Source organism: Misgurnus anguillicaudatus, chromosome 19 (assembly GCF_027580225.2).
Source record: "Misgurnus anguillicaudatus chromosome 19, ASM2758022v2, whole genome shotgun sequence".
NCBI classification, from domain to species: domain Eukaryota; kingdom Metazoa; phylum Chordata; class Actinopteri; order Cypriniformes; family Cobitidae; genus Misgurnus; species Misgurnus anguillicaudatus.
In genome coordinates, this window is record NC_073355.2 from 26,266,466 (window position 1) to 26,289,407 (window position 22,942).

Consider the following 22,942-nt stretch of genomic DNA (forward strand, 5'->3'; position numbering starts at 1 on the left):
TTATTGTTTTTTTTCAGCAGGGCAGACTCTGTGTGCACGCACTTCAGATGTGTCAGTCAGCGTGAGGAAGATCGATTTTGAGTCTTGTCGTACTCTTTTAACACCAAGCAAGTCCTGCCCACTATTTTCTAATTCATGCATGTTTTAAAAATGAAACCAATGTCAGACGCGCAAGTGAACAACCATCCTTTGTGTAGGCTATTAAGCATTTAGGACGGTAGGCTACACCTCTAAAAAAATGTACAAATAAAAGATCATTTTAAATGTTGAATGACTATTTAGAGCATTGGGATCGCTAGAGCTTAATGTTCTTATTTGTATGAAAAAAAAACGAATACTCATTTAGTCAGCACAGGCAGGCTGCGTCTCAGCAGGCTGCGTCTCAATTCATCCAACTATGGGATATATATATCCCTAAATCCTTCAGCCAATTTGGATGTGAATACCCTCAAAATAAAGCTGAGAGTTAATAGTCACTGTAAGGCAAGTGTCATAATATGACTGTAACTGGAATACATTTTGGTAAACAGCTAAAATAACACAAAATGTGCCTCTGTCCCAATATTTATGGACCTGACTGTATATACATATATATATATATATATATATATATACACACACACAAACACACACATACATACACACATACATACATACATACACACATACATACATACAACATTTTTAGCACAAACAAAAAGTTTCTAGTAATAAAAATACTGTCTTTTATTGTCAAAATTACATAACGCATTTAATAAATTCATAGATAATAATGTGGTCATCCTTTTTTGAATGTTGCCGTCATAGAAAAGTCTTTCTAGCCTTAGGACAGAATTCATAAAAATATTAATCTTATACAGTGTTGAAATGTTTTTTTAAACTATCATACTAACACCACGGTTACATCTAAAACCTTAAAGCTCTTGTAACATAACCCTAGCATGAAGTCTGATGGAGACACACTGACACATTTCTTAAAATAAATGTTTTGTTTAACTTCTATGGACTCATATCTGTCTGCTTATTTACCGAATGACTACGCTGTGTGTACATAAATCTACAAGTAAGATAATGATATTAAACCAAAGTCCAATAATCATTTAAACTTAAATATGTTATATTCTAAGACTTAAATGCTCTCAAACAAATATAAAAATCAACTTGAAAGTTATGCATCAATTTATTACATTTTTATCCACAATATTATCACATTATATTATATCTGGTGTGTGTTTATATGTATATGTAGTTTGTGTGATATCTATAAACATAAATAATTTCATTGTATGCTCTTTAAAAATGATGGGTTATTTTCAACCCAGCGTTGAGTCAAAAAAATGACAATCCCAAAACATTGGGTTGTAATTTTATGCGGGGTGTTTCAACCATTGTTTAACCCAACGCTGAATTGAAAATAACCCAGCATTTTAAGAGTGTGTGTTGTGTGATATGTATAGACACAATGTATGCATTATAAATTTGTAAATGTTGGCGTTATCATGAATCTACAGGCCTATCTTTCTCCACTACAGTAAGGGTTACAGTGCACATTGCCTCCCCGTGTGCATTAGTGGCTCTGCATGAGTACAGGCCGCTGTGGTGTAACGAAACATCATCTAGCGTAAGAGTACAGCTGCCTTGTTCCTCATAGTCTACTGTTACACAGCCCTCCTTTAACTCCAGCAGCTCACCGTCCTTCAACCACACCACATCAGGATCAGGGTAACCTGAAAGATAAATAGACTGCGGATAAGTGGATTAAGGTTTCACCAACAAAGTCACCAAAACATTTTCATGACCTTTCCATTCAGTTGCGATTACCGAACTGTTGATTCACCAATAAATTATTTGTAAACCGCTTTAATTGATGCACAAAAAATGTGCAACTGTACATGATTGAAAGTTGCATGCAACCCTGATCAAAAGTAAATATGCAAATATATTCTGGTCTGTGATGTCTGACCTGTGATGAGACAGGAGAGTTTGGCACTGGAGCCCTGCGAGACAGTCAGGTCACATGGAGTCTGACTGAACTCGGGTTTACATTGCAGCTTCAGCTCCAGAGACTGCAATGCCTGCTCGGTCTCTACAACACACAAGAGCAAAAACAACGCATTACTGACCACTGCTAAAAGCATTCATCAAAAAATTTAAATGTTGTCACAAACATCAAACCAGAATCCATATATAATGCTTGTTTTCTCACCATCTACAGGGCTTAAGATTGCAGAACCCTCTGGTTTGGCCAGTATTGCCATCCTTTTCAAAGCCAGCAAAGCTTTACCTGTTTTCTATAAGAAAAAAAAACACACAAACACAGAAGAATGATTGAACACAATTCCAGTGTCTATAGTCAATATTTAAGTCTTAAGTTAATATTGTAGGCCTGGGGTCTCTGTATTACCTTCCACTTCTGCCTAGTCAGGAATTTCTTCATCTTGTCCTTGGAGAGGGTTTTGGTGGCGCTGTTGGCGTTGTCTACACACAAGTATGCCATCCAAGGATGCGCTAAAGCATCATTACATGACATCCTACGTCTATAAAAAGGTTAAGCAGAGTTAGTGTGGATGCATGTACATTATCTTGCAGTACATTGCATGCATTTGTGTAATGAGATAAGTGATTGACATTGATGGACCTGACATCTTTGCTGAGCAGAGAGCTAATAAAATCCTTTGCTAGGTCAGTGATATCTTCGAAGCTCTCCTCATCAAACTCCCATTGTGCTGCTGTTACAAGAGACAAAGTCTCTGTGTCACTTTCACCCTGGAACGGGGATTCACCACTCAGCCTACAACATGGGGACAAAAATAATGCAATTGCATAATTAACCACTAGGGGGCGGCAAGTGCTTGACTGCTTGAAGCACTACGGCACGACTAGTCAATCCGGCTCCTGGAGGGCTACTTACTGGCAAAGTTTAGTTTGGTCACAATCCCGCACATCTGCCTGTTATTTCGAAGTAAATTTGAAGACTTTAAATATCTTATTCCAGTGTCTTGGATTAGGATTGGAGCTAAGTGACTCCTAAGGAGCCGGGTTGACAAGACCTGCACTACAACACCACACACAGACATTGTTTGAACTCACAGGATGTAGCAGATGACCCCAATGCTCCACATGTCAGTGACCAAAGTAACAGGCTCAAAGTTGATCACCTCTGGAGCAACAAATTCAGGAGTGCCTTGCATCACCTTCAGAGGTATGTTGGGATCTAAGACACACACACAAAATCATGAAATAATTTCACATTATTAAAGAATATTGAGATGTTTGTGTTGTGTTGATCAGAGTACATTCTTACCAAGCTTGCCAGCTAATCCAAAGTCAATGATCTTGATCTGAATCCCAGTTCTGTCCACACAGACGATGTTTTCAGGTTTAAGGTCTAGATGGACGATGTTTTGCTGGTGCATGTACTGAATTCCCTCCAAAATCTGCTGCATGTATCCCACACAGGTAATCTCGGTGTGTTCAAAACTGTCATCCACAATACGCTCAAACAGCTCGCCACCAGCAACACTATACATACAGAGAAACATAAATGTATGTGTTAAGCTGTGGTATGTTGGATACCAAAATACTCACAAATATCTTGACCCTGTAAAGGCACAAACCTAAATGGTACTCTTTGTTTTTGTATGTTAGTTTTGGAAAAGAACAACAACAACAACAAAATAATGTCTATCAATATTTCTGCTTGTGTTTACAAAATGCCCATCGAATCAAAATGGAGTCTTGTCGTCCATGGCTATTTAGGCTTTTAATGTTAGTGTACTTTTAAAAAATTGACAAAGCAAACTTTTCAGCAGTTATCTACGCTTGAAATTTAGGAACAGTAAAATAAACCAAAAATATGGATGACTCATATAATACTTTCATAGAAACATTTTGTCCTACAAATTCCTCTCTAGCATATAAAGGTTCCCCGAAAACAGACTATTGTGAATTTGCCTGGTTATATTGTAAATGAGAGGTTATTTGATATTTAAAGCCACAAAAAAAGTAAAAAGTTTTAAAAAGTAAAAAATTGAATTTTTCTGGAAAATTGTGATTTTTTTACAAATGACTTAGCTGTGAGATAAAAAAAAATGCTAATCTCTTCCCTTCCTCGAAACTCTCTTTGCTTCCAATTATGAGGAATAGCCCGAAGACAGGGTCCGGCAAAAGATCGCAGCAATTAGCAAATAACAACATGACCCGACTTCAACGATCCAATCAATTCTTGATGGACAAATTTGAGTCACCCCAACCTTTTTTCTCATTTCAGAAGCCGTTTCACTCGAATATACGTCACGATAGGGAAAATATAGACAATCACTACTTCTGTTTCTTGGTGAAGGCTGAACTTTTTAATTTGTATGGTAGTTTACAAGTTCACATTCACATGTAATTAATAGGGAATGAGATAAAGCTTATTTGGGGTGCTGTCTGAGGAGAGGGCTCCGAGCTTGGAATTTTACCCCAAACCCAGAGTACCCCCCCCCTTTAACTGGGATAGATGAACTAGCTGACACTGAGGTGATGGGGTGAAGGAGGGATGGTGCACAGGACAGAGGTGAGGGACGGCTATTTATAGACACCTCTTCACACTGATTGGTTGGATTACATGACCATGCTTCTCCCAAACTTAGTTAAATAAACTTCATTACATGAGCACAGAAAGAAAATAACATCTCAAACCATTTCATAGGTGGTTTTTGATAAGTTCAAATAACAACATGAATTTGAGCAGTTTGTACCAAACAATCATTCATTAGGGTACTCCTATAAAAACATCCACATACGCACAACCGGCGCAACGTCATAGAATGTCTCTGAACAGGTTCACGCCCACTTTTGGGGGAAAACAAACCAGACCTTCCATTGACTTCCATCCAAAACAGCGAACAAAGCAACGCTCGCACACAGCCAGCAGGCGTAAACAACCTCACTCAGATTAAACATGCCGAGCAACTATCTGTCCACCCTGCCCGGCACAGAGCGCGAAAGACACATCAACACATTCAATTTTGTCAATATAAAAACATGTCTCTTTCATTCTCCCAGCGTCAAATTTGTGTAACAACGCTCCCTATTGGCCAGAGGTGTCTTACCCGGACATTTACTCGTACCTCAACGAGTCAACAGGGAAGCAAGTGAATGATTTTACTTCGTATTTGAAAGTTACTTCGTATTCATATATTATGTCTTTATATTTAGAGTAATGAGTGCACTTTTCCGTCCAGCCATACAACTAACTGGCTTAGCGATATTTCCAGCATTCACTGGATGGCGTTGTTACACAAATTTGACGCTGTGAGAATGAAAGGGACATGTTCCTATATTGACCAAATTAAATGTGTTAATGTATCTTTCGCGCTCTATGCCAAGCAGGGTGGAAAGACAACCACTCAACATGTCCAATCCGAGTGATTTCGTAAGTCATCTACACCTGCCGGCTGTGTACGAACATTGCTTTGTTCCACTATTTTCAATGGAAGTCAATGGAAGGTCTGCTCCTGTTCCCCCAAAAAAGGGCGGTGACAAAATTTACAGTCAAGATCCCAGATGTGCCGGTAGTCCGTATGAAGAAAACTCACTATTCCATCACCATGACCATCTCAGACTTGTTGTCATATGCGGCGAGACACTGGACCAGTTTAGGATGGTGTAAGAAATTCATTAGCTCTATTTCTTTCCTTGCAGCTTCTCTCTCCTTTGCTCGACGTCCCTTATAGAACTTTCCAGCGCATACACGACCCGTCTCCTTATGGGTCATCCGAAAGACCTGCCCGAACTTACCTCTGGAAAAGACAATGGATCAGAATAAGGTTTAGAGGTCAGAATCAGATTGAGCTTTATTCACAGACAAACTAAACCTAAATACCATTCAGTATATGTATATAACCACAAGAAGTAGATTTTGATCTAATTGGATTTACATACGTAGTATTTAAAATAATTAAAATACATAGCATTTAAAGGGACACTCCACTTTTTTGGACAATCTGCTCATTTTCTAGCTCCCCTAGAGTTAAACATTTCATTTTTACTATTTTGGAATCCATTCAGCTGATCTCCGGGTCTGGCGGTACCACTTTTAGCATAGCTTAGCATAATCCATTGAATCTGATTAGACCATTAGCATCCCACTAAAAAATAACCAATGAGTTTTGATATTTTTCCTATTTAAACCTTGACTCTTCTGTAGTTACATCGTGTACTAAGACCAACAGAAAAGGCCGTAATGGATTCCAAAACTGTAAAAATCAAATGTTTAACTCTAGGGGAGCTGGAAAATGAGCCTATTTTCAAAAAATGTGTCCCTTTAAGGGAGTCATTTGAGTATACTCAACATTTTACAACTTTTTAAATATAAATATGTATTTACTATGTTTACACATAATTATGCATAAAGCCTAGTGTAGATACTGCACTATAGAATAAAAGCACTTAGTAAAACGTTAATACGTTTACAAACCCATTACCCTGTAATTGTACTTCATATGACACTTGGGAATTTGACTTTAAACAATAGGTTTTGGAGCATGTAGGAACATGTAGACATTCAATACACGCAAACATGCCCGAATGAAGTTGTGATTGACAGGCAACTGCAAACAAGCCTTTTTATGTGGATGAGGGTACTTACACTCCGAGTCTTTCCTGGACAATGAAGTGATCGGTAATTTTATTTTCAGTATTGATGGTGACATTCACATACTCCACTGGTGTCTCATCACTGGACTCTCCTGTAAAGAGAACACAAATGATCTCATTCATTTTGTCGGTCAAAGTTTCACAGATGGCATGGCCTTCATGTCTGTGTTAATGACTTTAAATGCTATCTTCCTGTTTACAGTCTGGTTACTGAACTATGTGTGAGAAAAAATCTAACAACTAATAGCTGCATACGACAAACAGAACCACTGAACCGGAAGAAAATAAAAATATTTATATACTCACATTGAAAATATGCATGAATCATTTTCCATTACATACCAAAATATCAAAGCAAATTGGGTTTAGTCAAGAAATCACCAAAAACACACTTTAAGCAAATCAAAACACTAAGGCCTGATTTCACAAAAAAAGCCAAAACTAAGCCTTAAGATCTTCAATGTAAATGCCTTATAAAAGATACTTGTGTGTATCTTGAGACAAATTACTGACACTGACTTATTTTAAGTGTCAGTACAAGCTATAGTAAGCTATTTTTAATAAAACAGATCATACAGGGAGACAATAATAGTTTTGCTATATTTTGTTTCTAAAAGTGCTATGTTTTGCTTGTAAAATAATATATTTTAAGTGTCATTAATACTGAAAAGTTGTCTATATTTGTTTGAATAAACTGCTTTGCAACTTTTTTACTACAAGGAAGAAATTATAGTATTTATCTGACTCATTTCTAAGAAATGGTCCACCTCACCTGGGATCTCCATTCTGATTGGCTGCGACTCTTGACTCGGTTCACTGACTCCCACAGCGTTATATGCCCTGACCCGGAAGCGGTACTCTCCTTGCGGCTTCAGGCCTGAGCTCACCCTGAATGAAGTGCTCGTGCACTCGGCCGTGAGCTCTCTCCAGTGTCCACTCTCAGCAGGGCTTTCACAAACCTCCACCACGTATCCGGTCACAGCACTGCCACCATCATAAGAAGGACCAGACCAGGACAAGACCAGAGAGAGAGAAGAGACAACACACGGCACAGGACAGGAAGCAGGAGGCTGGGGACGATCTAGATTAAATACGTAAATACAAACATTATACACATGCAAAGAAGTATTGCAGTTGCATGTTTAACATAAAAGTTGTGAGACCTTACCAATGACACGCAGAGTCACCGTGTGTTGAGTGGAACTTTTGCGATCTCGTGCAAATACCGTATAACGTCCAGAGTCCTCGGGTAAAACTTTATGGATCACCAGAGAACTGCTCTCATCAGATTTCTCTATATGAAACCTGGAGCTTTCTACCACCTTTAAAAAGAGAGGTCATGACACTTCACTATATAGTAGATGCGTAGAAGTTGTCTAGTATACGTTGAAAGGCAAAAATATATGGTGTTAGTTAGTGTGAGAGCTTTCTACCACCTCCTCTTTTTTTCGGATCCAGCAAGACACCACTGGTGAACTGCCTTTGAACGCACAGGTCAGTCGGGCCGTCTCTCCAACACGGACCTCCAAGCAATCTAATGGAGCTATAAACTGCAGAGGTGGAGCTGTACAAGAGTAAAACATATATGAGATCATTACACATGAGATCTTTTTAAGCTCAATTGTAAGTGGAGACTTCTGCTTCCCTTAAATATGAGATTTTAATAGGAACTTTCTTTAATTCTTACTTTAAAGGCGGGGTGCATGACCTCTGAAAGCTAATGTTGATATTTGAAATCACCTAAACAAACATGCCCCAACCCCAATAGAATCCGGACCTTGTTTTGATAGTCCCGCCCCACACATAGACGCAACCCAGGCAACAATGTCAGTTAGTAAACACGCCCCTTACTGCTGATTGGCTACAAATGTGTTTTGGTACTCAGCCCGACTCCCCAACTCAGACCTCCAAAGTGTTTTTTTCAAAAATCATGCACCCCGCCTTTAATATTATTTGTCTAATGCTATTTTAGGATAAAAATTTCTGACTAAAACTAGTTGGATGTATGAGTGTTTCTGTGCCGAATACGCTCCGTCAGGGTTTAAGACGTCATGAAGGGCGGAATTCCTTATATGGGCACTTCTACCGGAATAAACCACGTGCACATCAACCAGAGCGAGAGCAATTTAGCAATTATTTACAAATAATAACTAATTCACTTTCAAACCATGCTGGCAATGTGGTTTCACACAATGCATTATTTTAGAGAAGACCCGTGACAGTTCCTTCCTCTCACACAATGAACCCGATACATGCAGAAGAAAAATTAACAACTGTCTTGAGGCGTTTAAATACTGTGCAGACAACACAAACACAACTCTACTGCTGAATAGGCCATGTGCAATAAAACAAATACTTGGGAAAGAAGGTTAACGCTTGCATTATTCAAACCAGTACAGTTAAATGAATTAAACTGGGATTGATTTTAACCTGCTTATATTGTAGATAACCTCATGTCTTTAAACAGATCTATTGTTATACAGACCAACCACAGAGAATGGCCACAGACAGACGTGTTTTACATGAAAGACCAGATGACAGCAAGAAAACACCTATTATTCAGAATCAGAGCGTCAGATTCAAACAAATCTGTTACAGACAAAGTCTGGACTGAGAGCACATATGAAATATTTTTGGACACATGCTGAAAAATGTATGAATGAGACTGCATTTAAAGCTGCGTTCACACCAAATGCGAATCGAGCGTCACATTTGCGTCTTATCGAGTCTAGTTTGCCGCTTGAACATTTTTAATGCATTCTAGAGCGAAATAGACAAGGCGAAATCCGCTTCTTGTGGGAGGGGCAAGTGCTAGGAAGTTGTCAGTTTAAAAATTTAAACTCGGGTGTGAGAAGCGAATTCGCGTCATTCGGCCATCAATTTGCGTCATTTGCGTGAACTAGCTACGCGAATGAGGCAAATTCGCGTCTAACGCACTGCGCTAAACACCTCATTCGCACCACGAGACCTCCAGACGCGTGTAAACGCATCTTTACATTGACTTGAAATAATTTGCGTCAGACGCTCTATTCACGTTTGGTGTGAACGTAGCATTAAATAAAAAAATAAAACGCAACTCTTAAAAATTATTTTTGCTTTTGGTTCACCAAAAAAACTTTCAGTTATATGATCTTAAAAGAACCATATTTTCTCACTTTTATACTCTAAAAGGACCTTTTTTACTACAAAAAACCTTTTGTGAAATTCTTCGTAAGGTTCTTTATGAAAACCATACAACCAAAAATGTTTATGAGTGCAAGCGCCTTCATTTTTAAAGAGATCACCCAAAAATGAAAATCTCACTCTTATGTTGATGATGTTAACCCGTATAAATTTCTTTGTTCTGATGAACGCAAAGGAAGATAGTTTGAGGAATGTTTGTAACCAAACCGTTCGTGGACCCCATTTACTTCCATAGTAGGAAAGAAGAATACTATGGAAGTGAATGGGGCCCACGAATGGTTTGTTTATCAGAACAAAAAAAAATGATACAGGTTTGTACCAACATGAGAGTGAGTCAACGATGACAGAATTTTAATTTTGGGTGAACTATCCCTTTAAGAGAGCAAGTGGTTTTCAATTTTTCTATTTATTTATGGGCCGGTTTGGCGGGTACACGAGTGCCCTGCACATGATCTGTCCGCGAGATATAAATACATATCCAGAGGTTGTTTTGTTCTGTATATTTGCTATAAAAATGTCTCATACAAAGTCAAATAAATCTGATACATTCTTTTGTAAATCAGTGGTTACAGTCTATGACGAAAACAGGTATCTATGACACACACAGAAAAAAGGCCAGTTCCATTTAATCCCCTGAAGCAACCAGGCAATCTGGAAATGAAAGGAATGTTCACCCGAGCAGCACAGACTTCTGCTTAAAGCAACCGACTTTGAAGAGGTCACAGTGGTTACGCTTTACCTTGAATTCTAGACCAAATACAACTATAAGACATGGTCCAATTAACTACAGTATTAAGAAAAGTAGGCGTGTGTAAGACTATAGCTCAGGTGTTCCTATAAGAAGAACAAGCGAGGAAGAAAAAAGACTTAGATGTGTCTTTACTAGATTCTTATTGACCAATCTAGGTCCATCTGTAAGCTTGAAATAAATAAAGGACAACATTTAAGAATAGTCTTACCTGTACAAGAGCTGCTTTTTCTTTTGACTGGCACTTCTGAAAACAACAGCACAAATATGTGAAGAATCAGGTGTGTGTGTGTGTGCGGTTGCATGCAACAGATAACATAAGCATTGCTTATCATACAGGGGAGGAGTCTAGTGGACATGTGTGCGCGCATGTAAGAAAAACAGATAAATGACACAGATAAAAGAGAAAAATATCAATATACTACTTAATCATTAGCATGATAAAGTGCCAGTCCACCCAAAAATGAAAATGCTGTCATCATTTACTCACCCTCACATTGTTCTAAAACAGTATGAGTTTATTTATTCTGTTGACCACGAAAGAAGATATTTTGATAAATGATGGTAAGCACAGATAGTAGGAGTAACAAATACTATGGAAGTCAATGGGAATGGTCAACTGTGTGGATACAATCTATAATAAAAAAAATATTTTGTGGTCAACAGAATAAAGAAACTCATACAGGTTTAGGGTGAGTAAATAATGGCAGCAGATGTTTTCATTTTTGGGTGAACTGTCCCTTTAAGCAGTCAGGTAATACTCAGTTTATTGCTTGAGCTAATACTTTTTTCTGGAAAATAAAAGCAATGCGATAGTTAACAAATAACTTGGAAAAAACAGAAAATGTTATATAAAAATATAGACAGTTTAAGATAAAAATAAAAAACTGAAAGTTTAATAATGTGTGTGTTTGTTATTGTCACTGCTATGATGTTAACTAAACTAATGATGATGCTTTGAGGAACAAAACTGTTCCAAGTATTAACCATAATGTCATACAATACAGTTTAACTGATGAATTCATGGGTGGGGCTATTGTTACTGTCATACCTTTTTTGTTTGTTGGAGAGCTTGTATCTGGACTTCCTGTCTGGGGTGTGTGAGGAGAATGTGACTCTTTAAAAACACTGATGTCATCTGGCATCTTCTCGAGTGCGTTTAATAACCCGTTTACCACATCAGGAGTGAGAGGAAGAGGTGACTGAGAATGAGACGTGTGTGCGATGTTGTTGTTGACCCCAAAAATTGTTTCATAGTCTTAAAGTCCACGTTGTTTGAAGACGAAGGGAGAACATTGTGTTTGTATATTAGTATGAAGGAGCATGCAGATTTATGAATCAGCGAAAGAGAAAAATTACAGAAGTGAATTAACATTAATAATCATTTCAATACAAACACAAACAACATCAATAATTCTGTTAATACAAACACATACATGTGACCCTCTCTGTAAAATCCAGGCTTATGATCTAATTATATAGGAGCGTCAAAGTTTGATTTCAGTCAATGATTTCACTAAGTTTAATGTTTGACATGGCTTTACTCAGTCAATATTAAAGATATTAAGGTTATATTGTCACAGACTGTTCTTTACATTATGTAGGATGATTTTATAGAAAACAGTCAATCACAAAAATTACTTTAGCTGGATTTTCACAGCCATTGTCATGCTTTTATTTTTATCAGGGTAGGGACTTCTTTTTTGTTAATACTGTACACACACACTTACTGCAAAACACTGATATTTTACGAAAACCCTACACATATCTACCTCCCATAATAGAAACCTGGTTGCCTTTAAGTCAACTAATCAATACAGCTGTAGTATGTAAATGTGTACATGTGCGTCTTACCTCTCACACAGACTGCTGCACTGCTTGATGTTTTTCCTGCCGTGTTTTCTGCGATACAGGTATAAGCGCCAGCATCTTCCGGGAGACACTCTTTAACAACCAGACTCACATCTGAACCCTCTAAAGAGGATTTACCAAACTGGACCGCCTCACCTACAACAGGTGTACAATCATTTGGAGAAAACAAGGAGACAAAGGCAGCAGATGAGGTCATTGTGACATTGTGAAAAGCGAGAGGCATATTTACAGTACATTAAGGTAGGGATAGGATATTATTTGCCTAGATAGAGCACTGTATTGTAAGCATTAATGCTGTAGCAACTTGAAAAGCTAGATAAAGAGTGAAAAAGTTCATGTGAAATGGTGAAAAGCCATGTGACTTAAGTGCAAAGTACCAAAAAAGCTGTTTTGTACATGATCAATTGTACATTTTTGTAGTTCAGGTCAAATAACACATAGGTCAAGGTACAATGTCAGTTTGGGATAGATGGAATGTGTTTACACACCACACACCTACCTACTTACAGATCGTACTAGATGTTGTTTATGGAAATGAGTACTTAAAACGGGAATTCGGATGCAGCCCCCCACTCACCATTATGAAGCCAGCAAACGCTGATTGGCTGACTTCCCGAAATAATACCCTTCAAAATGATGTCATTTCCTTCATCAACCAAACAGTCTTGAAGGGGCTTGATAAAAAGGGGTGGATCCAGACCTCTCGTATGGCTGTTTTTTGTGCTCACTAGCTTGACAGAGGAAAGATAATGTTACACAATAAGCAGAAGCAGCAGAGAATGAATATTAGAGCGATAAGAGAATGAATGAATTAAGAAATGAAGCATGAAGGTGCCACATATTAGTTTTTATATACTGGATATATACAGACGACTGGTTTATTTATATAGGAACAACACAAATGAAATAATATCTGTAGCAATAATTTCTTTCAAACCTCACATTTACATTACGTTTGGATTAAATTTACATAGCTGAACTTTCTATCTAAGCGACGTACAGCACTGCTCAAATTCCGCACCAATCATGCTGAATTTAGTCTGCCGTTTTCATTGTGAAATCACACAGGAAGAAACACGGCTAAGATATGGGTTGTACAGTAAGTGATATAGTATAGCCATCGCATCAACATCCTATGTTATCACACCTTCTCTTACTGGCCTTTGTAGAACAAGTGCTTATCTATAACATCCCCTAAACAGAAAAGAACCCCATCAGGAAGTACAATTGAAGGACCGACAAAACTACAAAAACAAAACCAACAGAGTTTATTGCTAATGGAAAAGACATCAAAGTCTTCTGTGAAACAGTGATCTTATCTGATTCTACTCTGAGAGCTGTCACCTAAGAATGTATGGACCTTGGCAAATTTATGATCGAGCCTGGGAAAGCCCAGCTAATGTCACGTTTTTTAAAATCGACTGTTTTTTTACATAAAATCATTCTATATATTTTAAAGAACATTATGTGAAAATATAACCTTGATATCTTTGAAATGATCCAAATGAACCTCCAATAAGCGTGTGGATGAACATTATGAACTGGTGCTCATGTAGCTCACTTGGTAGAGCATTGGGTTGGCAACGCACTGGTTTGATCCACAGGGAATACACATAGGCTAATGTTCAAACATACATTAGCTTATATAAAAGTATCTCCCAAAGACAAAAAATGGTTTAACGGTCCTTAGCTGTTATTGGGGCAGCACCCTTTCACAAAGTTAGCCTGGTAATACCATCCTCTGCTATTTTGCTTCGCTTCAGTACAGAAGCGTAATGAAATTTAGCGGAAGTACGAAGTCTGACGTAGTCAGGCTATCACAAAGTACTTCTTGTACTTAAAGAGTTAATGTACTCAAACTAGAACATTAAAGATACAAAGTGGTACCAAACAGGCGCGGCTTGTCTGTGGGGCAGTGCCCCACCCAAATATTAATCCACTTGAAAACATAGAACATAAATATAAATTACTCAAATCTAAACTTGTAAATGTGTCTAATATTTAAAAAAAAAAAACAGATTTCTAGACTATTTAAAGGCATAAAGTGAGATTTCCATACAGGATTTCCAGGAGAGGTGCTTTAACAATACAAAGCGGTCTGATCGAAGCTTTCATGTTTACATTGGTAACAATATGCTTTATCAAGATTGAATAAATGCTGTCTGTTTAATACTGTGCAAGGCATTTTAACATGTTTGCTATTATTGTTATAAACTTAGAGACGTTTATAAATGATGGTTGCACACCGGTCTGTTATTGTGGCAAAACCCCTAAACATGATGCAGCACAAAGCAAAACGTGAATGGTTGCTTTACCTGTCCATCATATGACCTTACTGGTTGGTCCTTGGTCATTCAAAGCGGCCATGGTTTTCAGACCTTCTATAAGAGGGCGGAGGCTGCCTCTGCCCTCCCAAGCTCAACAGCGCCCAACATTTTCCCCAATTTAAATTTGTGGTGAACAATAGAAATGCACAAAACCCTAACCGAGGGCCATGTGGGCAGATTTAATTCTGCCCCTCTAGCTATTATTAACATAAACATAGTTCTAAACAAAACCAATGAACACATATCTCTGTACCTAAATGGTACATACTAGGAGCTTTTGCAAGAATACTGCCCCATTGACAGCCTGGGACCATGTTTGACTATTTTTCTGTCAGTGTATTCGTGATGGTTGCTGGTGTTTCCAGGTTAAACAAGTTCATAAACATCTGTTATGTCTGCAAGTCTGTAGAGACCGACCTGAGAAACGTATGTGGTCATATTAATTTAATTCAGTGAATGGACATGTAAGTTCAATACAGAGAACAAGTCCTTTTGCTTTCCTATCACTTAGGCCAGTGGTTCCCAACCTTTTTTACTTTAAGGCCCCCTAGTAGCCCACAACAATATTTGAAGGCCCCCACTCACTATTTTTTCCAAATAAAATTAACTAGAGCTCGGAAGGACTAGACAAATGTATATTTGCTACTAAATTGGTTTAATAAAAGAAATATCTTGATTTTTGCTTTTTTAGCTTATTTTAATGCTTGTTTTGTCCAATTTTTATTAGTTTTAAGTCATCTTGAGGCCCGCTTGGAAATCTGCTTAAGCCCCCTGGTTGGGAAACACTGACGCTTCTGGTTCTCATTAACCCCATAGGTCTCATGATTCACTGTCCTTTGACCTGTTCTCATGTAACCACTACAAACGTAATCCTTGTTTGCTTAAGTAAACCACTTTTTACTGGTTAACTTGCAAAACACTACTAAGAAGAACAAAAATAAAGTAAAAATAAGTTTCATTTTCATTTTTGGTACAGCACCGAGACTGTCTTGTATTTGACGATATGATAGTAAATGCAAGCAGGGAACTAAAGTGTTGCAATCAGTGTTGAAATACATTAGGCTTACTTGGTGATCATCATCATTAGCAGCACATACTTTCCCAAACATACTTTTCCTGCATTTAAGACAAAATACGGGCCTGGTGGGTGCTTAAACTACAAAGGAAGGAATTTCCTTCCAGTACTGACCCCTTGGCTGTTTGGCAATTTGCATCCTGAGCATGCTGAGATACGGTGAGCTTCAAAAGAATGGAAGTCAATACAACATCTAAGATTATTTTCTAGTTTTACACGGAAATAAACACAACAGTAAAGAGTTTTAAAGTAAACATTTAAACAGAAGAAAATTAATAAAAGGCATAAAGAAGAATATTTAAGATTCTTCTCTATTTCTAGGTCACTAATCAAATGTATGCAAATTTGTGACGTGTGCCCATTTTTTTTTTACAGAAAATCCAGATTTGCTTTCTATTCTATTTCTATTCCCCACATGCAGTCATTCTTAGACAAACAATTTAATTCAATTATAAATGTGCAATGTATGAGCATTTACTAGTGCTATTAGACTTGTACACAAGAATGCAGCAGCACAGTATCAGGATGGATTGAATAAACACATTTCCTTATCAGAAATCTGCATAGTGACTAAGAAAAAACACATTCATTCCGAGAAAAAGAGCCTATAATATGTGTCTTTATAAATGTCTGTCACCTGAGCTTTCAAGTCAAAAACAGTACATGTAAAAACAAAGTGCCTATCACCACGTTCTGGTCCAGAAAATATTTTTCCTCTGAAGATCATGCATGTAATCACAAGCAAAGGCATCCCTTTCACACCATGCATACATTGAGATAAACATCTAACAAGCTTGTCTAAACCTACACTTACTTTACAAATATGAAAACGAATTGAGAGACACGCTTTCGCACATTTGTAAGAACAAGCACTTAAGAACAAAGTTTTCAGACTTGCCTGCACTGGATGTCTCTTCACCATTCCTCACAACTGCAGCTTGGGGGTCTTTTCCATTGGCCCCCTTCGACTTGGGGCCCGACAGCTGCATCTTGAAAGTAGACACATAGCGAGTATTCCCACCGGTAATGCTCATGTCTCTTGTCGCCCTTGACTTTATCCTGTGGAGAGTTTTATAAAATCCAATTCATTTCCCAGAATTCTTATCAGACAGCTCCTTTTTTTCCTGTCACCCTACATGCACACACATCCTCTGGCTACTCGTCTTATTTCTGTCCTTCCCTGCATCTGTTTAGTTAGTCTCTGACTCCACCCCTTGTTTTTACTTCACTTGTCACTATGTCACTTACACAGTAGTTACCTTATTTTTTTGGTGCGATTTTCTTGTTCGGTTTCTCTCACCACCTCCCCAGACTGCACCTGCAACAATCACAACATTTTGCTTACTATTAATGAAAATTAAACAATGAATGAGAGAGTAAGAGTGTGTGTGTGTGTGTGTGTGTGAGAGAGAGAGAGAGAGAGAGAGAAAGAGAGAGAGAGCAAAAGAGAAAAAGAGAGCAGTGCAGAGCAAAAGAATGACTTAAACCAAAGGTCAGGCATTTTCTCTTCTCTACGATAGCTCTCGTGTTATCAATTAACTTTTGGTTATGTATATTTGTATGCCATTTGCTCCCAAAAGAAGCCTTGTGTTTGATTATGTCATCATTATATAGGCAACGCAGTTCATTTAGCCTCCAGGTTAAGCTAGTAGGCTATAGTAAATCTTGAGATGCACATTTTGGTTGTTTTGCAAATAATATATTCAAAGTACAGCTGATGAACTAAATACACCTCTGGACAGTGTTGGGGGTAACCATAGACTGTAAAAAAATATGGACGTTGTGTCCATGACGTCACCCATAGGTTTCCGAAGATCGTTTTTGAAGCCAATAGTAGGCGGTGCCTGCCGTCGCTATCTTGGCCACGCGTCACCACGCATCACTCACGGATATTCTAAAAAACGGTAAAGAGCCATGACTAACTTGACTCTATTGACAGCAGTGGCTGTCCAACCATCACTCAAGTGGCCACACCCTTAATTATGCAGAACTTTAAGGCTCAATATAATTTAAACGGATGAGTTACAAAAAAATGTACCCCTCTCAGTTGTCATAAAGGGCAAAATTAGCTATAGACGGTTTCAGCAGTAACAACATAAACACGCGGCTTTCGTGGTCATCACGTAACTTCCGGTAAACTCAGCTTAGAATTAATAACAACTAAGTCCATTTAAAGTAGTTTATTTATATAACAAGCAAAATAAACAACGCGTAGATTACATATGAAACCAAAACATTTGTTATTTTCGACAAGGTATTTGTTAACTGGCGCAGCCCTTTTTGAGTGGGGGGTTGGTGAAAAGGTGATATACACCTTTAAATTAAAGGTAGGGTAACAGATTTGATCCTGAAACATTTTTTGTTATGCTGGTTAAAAGTCTCCTCACATCCTGATAGCAATCACTGTGTTAAGTTGTTTAAATGTATTTGTAGAAATTTATGTCATCTGTGAAAGGCGTAGGACCAAAAAATGTTCAACAAATCATAGATTTCGGTCCGAACGGACGTTTCCATTTTTGTCCCTCATACGTAAGCATAATTTAAATGCCCACCGCGCAGCGAGTCCACGCAGACACCACACGTCATCGGCGCGCTCACGTGCGCTCACCTCCTGCCTGTAAAAAGTGAGAACAGCAAACTTTTCTGCTAAATTGACAACCTACACAGGAGGCACAAAACTAAAGGCATCTTTTATAGCAACAACAGCAAAAACTGCCTGGATCAGCAAGAGCAAAAACTGAAATTAACATCGGTAACTTTACTGCTTTACCACGAGATGCAAACAGCTGCAGGAGGCAAGGGTCTGAAAGAGTCGTTGCACAGTTTATTTTGGTAAGGTAGGTACGCGATACAGTATGTTTGTATTGAGATGGATTCAGATATTCTACCCCGATGAAACATTGTGCTGCCCATGAAATCTGTGTTCGTTTACGGATTAGCGCAACGATATAGTTACTACGTCTACACAACCGAACGTGCGCTTAAACTAATTCTGATGTAAACCAGTTGTTTGGTTATTTTGGCAGTGTTATTCGACTTTGTACTGCAAAGTTGTCTCACTGCTGAATGAGACATGAGATGTGACTGTCTGATCTGTGCGTGTTCATGTGTTTTGGAAGAGGGTGGGATCGGGATTTCATTGCTAGGCGGCTACCGTTAGCATTTTTCAAAATGTGTTACCCTACCTTTAATATAACTCTGGCCTTTTTTTTTTTTGGTCTAGAAGCCTAATTTTGGTTTTAATTTTGGTAATTTTTTGTTTTAAAGAAGACACTTGAACGTTTTTTAGGGAAGTGTCTGGAGGTGAAAATATTCATTTTTTTTAAAGCAGTTTACATTTATTTGTAATAAAAAAAATGCAATATAGTATTATTTTTAATACATAAAATTGTCAAAAAAACTGAGGTTTGTGCTGGTTTGCTGTGAGGTTTGCTGCATACTTGTGTCACAAATGAATATATTACAGTTACTGCATTATTATTACTGCAAAAAGGTTTTGAAATATGAAAACTACATTCTTAGACCTTTCCAACAATATATAGTTTGTCGTGATAGATTAACATTTACATATTGTAAACATATAAATAATAAATAAATAAATGTAGGTGTCCCGCTCACGGGACAGCACCAATTAACGGGTTAAGAGTTCAGTTTTAGCAACTACTCAGACCATTAAACAAACAGAAACAGGAAGTAAAGTTCGGACCAGACGCTTATCGCATCACCGCATGTGTGCCCTATGAAACGGTCTATACAGACCAAAAACAATTTTTACCCCTCGGGGGTAACGCATTACAAGTAACATGCATTACGTAATAATATTACTTTTCTGAAGTAACAAGTAAAGAATGGCATTCCTTTATAAATGTACACATTAATATTTCAGTAATTTTTATAATGCAAATTACTTTTCAGTGTAATTAGTTTGATTTAAATTAGGTCAATTTATGCATTCTATGCGTGCGCCCCTGAGCAGGAACAGTTTGAGCCAGAAACAGAGATGGCAGGTATTTTTGTGATGGAAATATGCAATTTCTAAATGCAGAACTTCTCAGTTATGAAAAAACACCTGCAAGGCCTGAAAGAGATCAAGCCTCAGCCAAGTAAGAAAAAGTAATGCAAAATTAACTTAAAGGAATAGTCTACTCATTTTATGGCGTAATAGCACTTTTGGGAGTACTTCGACTCGACGCAGTAACACCCTCCCTCTCCCATTATGAGAGTGAGAAGGGGAGCGGACTTTTCAGGCGAGTCGAAGTACTCCCAAAAGTGCTATTACGCCATAAAATATAGTTCCTCTTTTAAATCCTCTTAGAAAAGCGCTATGTTTTATTTTGTACCACCAAACCTGCCTGTACAACCACTCGTCCCAAACAGGAAAAACGCTGATGTGCCTGGTCACCCCCAACCCCACCTCCGACTGGCACAATTGAATGAATGGGGCCAAGCCAAACGCCATCCAAGCGCCACAGTGCGCTCCAGCGCCCACGTGCACGCACACAGATGACAGAGGGATGCACCAACAGTTCCCAGCCAAGGCAACAACATATTTCAACATTGAAAATAAGTAGACTATTCCTTTAAAAGTTACACAAGTATTACTTTCCAGGAAAAGTAACTAAGTAACGGAATTAGTTACTTTTTTTCGGAGTAACCTAATATTGTAATGCATTACTTTTAAAAGTAACTTTCACCAACACTGCAACTGGAATTAGTTTAATTGATCCATTGCATGCTCAGCTGAAACTTTGATGGCACATTGGACTAAAAATTTAAATTTTTGTTACATCTGTGTGTAAACCAAACTTTTTGAAAAGAGTGCAATAAACAACTCTGTGTGAAATTAAACAAATAAGCTAAACAAAGCAAGTCTCATCTTTGTGTGTCCGTGGGTGTATGTGAGATGAGGAACTGTTTGTTTTGGACATGCCAGTCCTAAGAGAAACCCAAACATCACACTAAAGACCTCGAAAATGGGAGAACGATCAATAAAGCACAGCAGCTTTATTGTGTGTGTTAAGAGACCAAAAAGAAAGCAGATAACTTCTAAAGGGAGAAAAATGAGTGAAACGAACTTCTCAGGAACTGGAGGTCATTGTACAGCTGTGGTTTGGGGAGTAAGTAAATGGTTTGCTAACTATGTAACTGCAGTCAACTCAACAGTCGACCTCATTATCACAAAATCTGTTCATGTTGTTATTGTTGAAATGTAGACAGGAAGATCCTGGAAAACAAATCATGAATAACTGGAAACAAAAACAAAGCATCGGATTCTGACAAACATTTGAATCGCACACGGTGGATGATTTATTTTAGGGCTTGTAAAATGTTGTAGTAGTGAAGTCTTTGAAATTATTACTTAATGAAATAAACAAATAAGTGCACATATTTAAATAAGCTAAAGATGATAATAATAAAATCAACAATTAACCCTAGAATCAAGTCTTAATGTAAACACAACATGGATTGAAAATAACATTGTTATTCAGTTAATAGAGTGTGTTGTTACAACAACACTAAATGTGGCTAGTAAATATATTTAACAATTGTTTTTCACCAGCAACAAAAAATTACAAATGTATTATAAAAACCTGTCAAAATGGCCATTTTTTGCCTAAATGTCAAAAACTGATAAATTTGCGCGCTCTGGTGGAAAGAATGAAGAATAACACAAAGAAACATCAACATTGTGTGTGTTTACAGTACATTAAAAAAATGAACAAACCAAAACTATCAAGGTCATCTTCAGTAGGTAGCAAGCTAACCTAAATTACATAGAACATTTGCTTAACTGGTCCAAAACCTCAGGTAATTGTAATATTGTTAAAAAATAAATAAGATTACGTCAGTAGCACTGGGTTTGCAGGCCTTTTACTGTCTGTATTTAGGATCATTTAATTTAAAGATACTTTTTTAATAAGTCCTGCGTTATACGGTCCGATGTGGGATATAATTTCCTAGATTAAACCTCTTATGTTCTTTACAATAGTATCACTATTTGACACATGGGCCTGTGCATGTTCTCCATTGTGGATAGTATTGTCTCTGTAAGATTTAATTGACTTTTAAGTGCATATGGCTGAAAACCGGCTAACTTGTGCTTGTATCGGTACAGCTAACGTTAATGTAATATAGCGCAATAAACGCACGTTGAGATATTATTAAATCATGTCAATCAAGTGTGTAAGCAGACGTTTACCTAACGATTAAGACGATTCTTCCTGCACCATCCTATTCCTCCTCTGTTCTAATTTTCCTTATTTGATAAAGTAGTACAAGTTGGCGTGGTTTCAGCTGGGATTGAGCACAGCAATCGAAAAGGTGCTTTCAATTTCATGCAGCGCTGCGCAGGCCGAGCGGCGTACGACATCAAAGTACCGCGAGAGCTAATCGCGCACTAAATGGGTAGGCAAACTCGTGTTCAATTTTTCCCTTCCTTCGCACATTTTATGAAATATAAACAAAATTGTCTGAATCTGCACATGGTTCGTGAATGTAACACATGTAAACTAAATTCGTAAGGAACATTATCAAGCTGGATTCCGCGCAAAATCTATTTATCTCTAATTAAATTGATAAATATTGATTTAACCCTACCAGACACTTGTACACATTTATTGTTTTCATACACGTTATACAGACACGTGCCCCACGGATAACCTTTTAACAAAATAAAAGCTGTGTTTTTAACTAGATAATAATAATTACTAAGGGTAGCAGATGTGAATGTGTACTTCCCAAGATAATGATAGGTTTGGCGCTTCTGGCGACTTTCTGACTCCTTAATTAGACTGCGACCTATACACCTATACAGCCAGTAGATGGCGCTACATCGTCATTAACTACTTAGAAGCTATGTACTTATTGTCTTACATGTTTTCTGCTCTCCAGTGTTTCTTGTTGCAAAAACCTGTTTTATGCTTTACCTTACTTAGTTTAGTTCATGTTTTTCTTGTAAAGCTGTGTTTAATCAAGTCCAAATAAATGAGTTTTAAATGTCAGAGATGTGAGACTAGGGAGTCGTACTGTAATGCTGTGTGGGAGTGTGCATTTTGTCTCTTACCTCCAATCTGGGGCCCCTCTCTGGGCAGGTCC

At 37.8% G+C, this 22,942-nt stretch overlaps 1 protein-coding gene across 5 annotated transcripts; it reads right to left on the reverse strand.

The window, feature by feature from the left end:
• Nucleotides 1–701: 701 nt before the first annotated feature.
• Nucleotides 702–22,175, reverse strand: mylk5 (myosin, light chain kinase 5). Of its 5 annotated transcripts, none has more exons than XM_055193990.2 (19): nucleotides 22,047–22,175; nucleotides 17,107–17,165; nucleotides 16,746–16,906; nucleotides 13,023–13,172; nucleotides 12,428–12,580; nucleotides 11,625–11,831; nucleotides 10,785–10,820; nucleotides 8,079–8,206; nucleotides 7,811–7,964; nucleotides 7,415–7,723; nucleotides 6,635–6,734; nucleotides 5,583–5,786; nucleotides 3,305–3,522; nucleotides 3,091–3,214; nucleotides 2,639–2,791; nucleotides 2,405–2,537; nucleotides 2,207–2,291; nucleotides 1,964–2,086; nucleotides 702–1,727 (listed from the first exon to the last, which is right to left on the reverse strand). In XM_055193990.2, the coding sequence occupies exons 3-19, from the start codon at nucleotides 16,879–16,881 to the stop codon at nucleotides 1,498–1,500; spliced, it is 2,643 nt and encodes an 880-aa protein (XP_055049965.2). In that variant the 5' UTR covers nucleotides 16,882–16,906; nucleotides 17,107–17,165; nucleotides 22,047–22,175; the 3' UTR covers nucleotides 702–1,497. The 5 variants fall into 5 exon arrangements, with proteins under 5 accessions (XP_055049965.2, XP_073713383.1, XP_055049967.2 ...); XM_073857282.1 differs by having other exon boundaries at nucleotides 17,096–17,165; XM_055193992.2 differs by lacking the exon at nucleotides 13,023–13,172.
• Nucleotides 22,176–22,942: the final 767 nt, after the last annotated feature.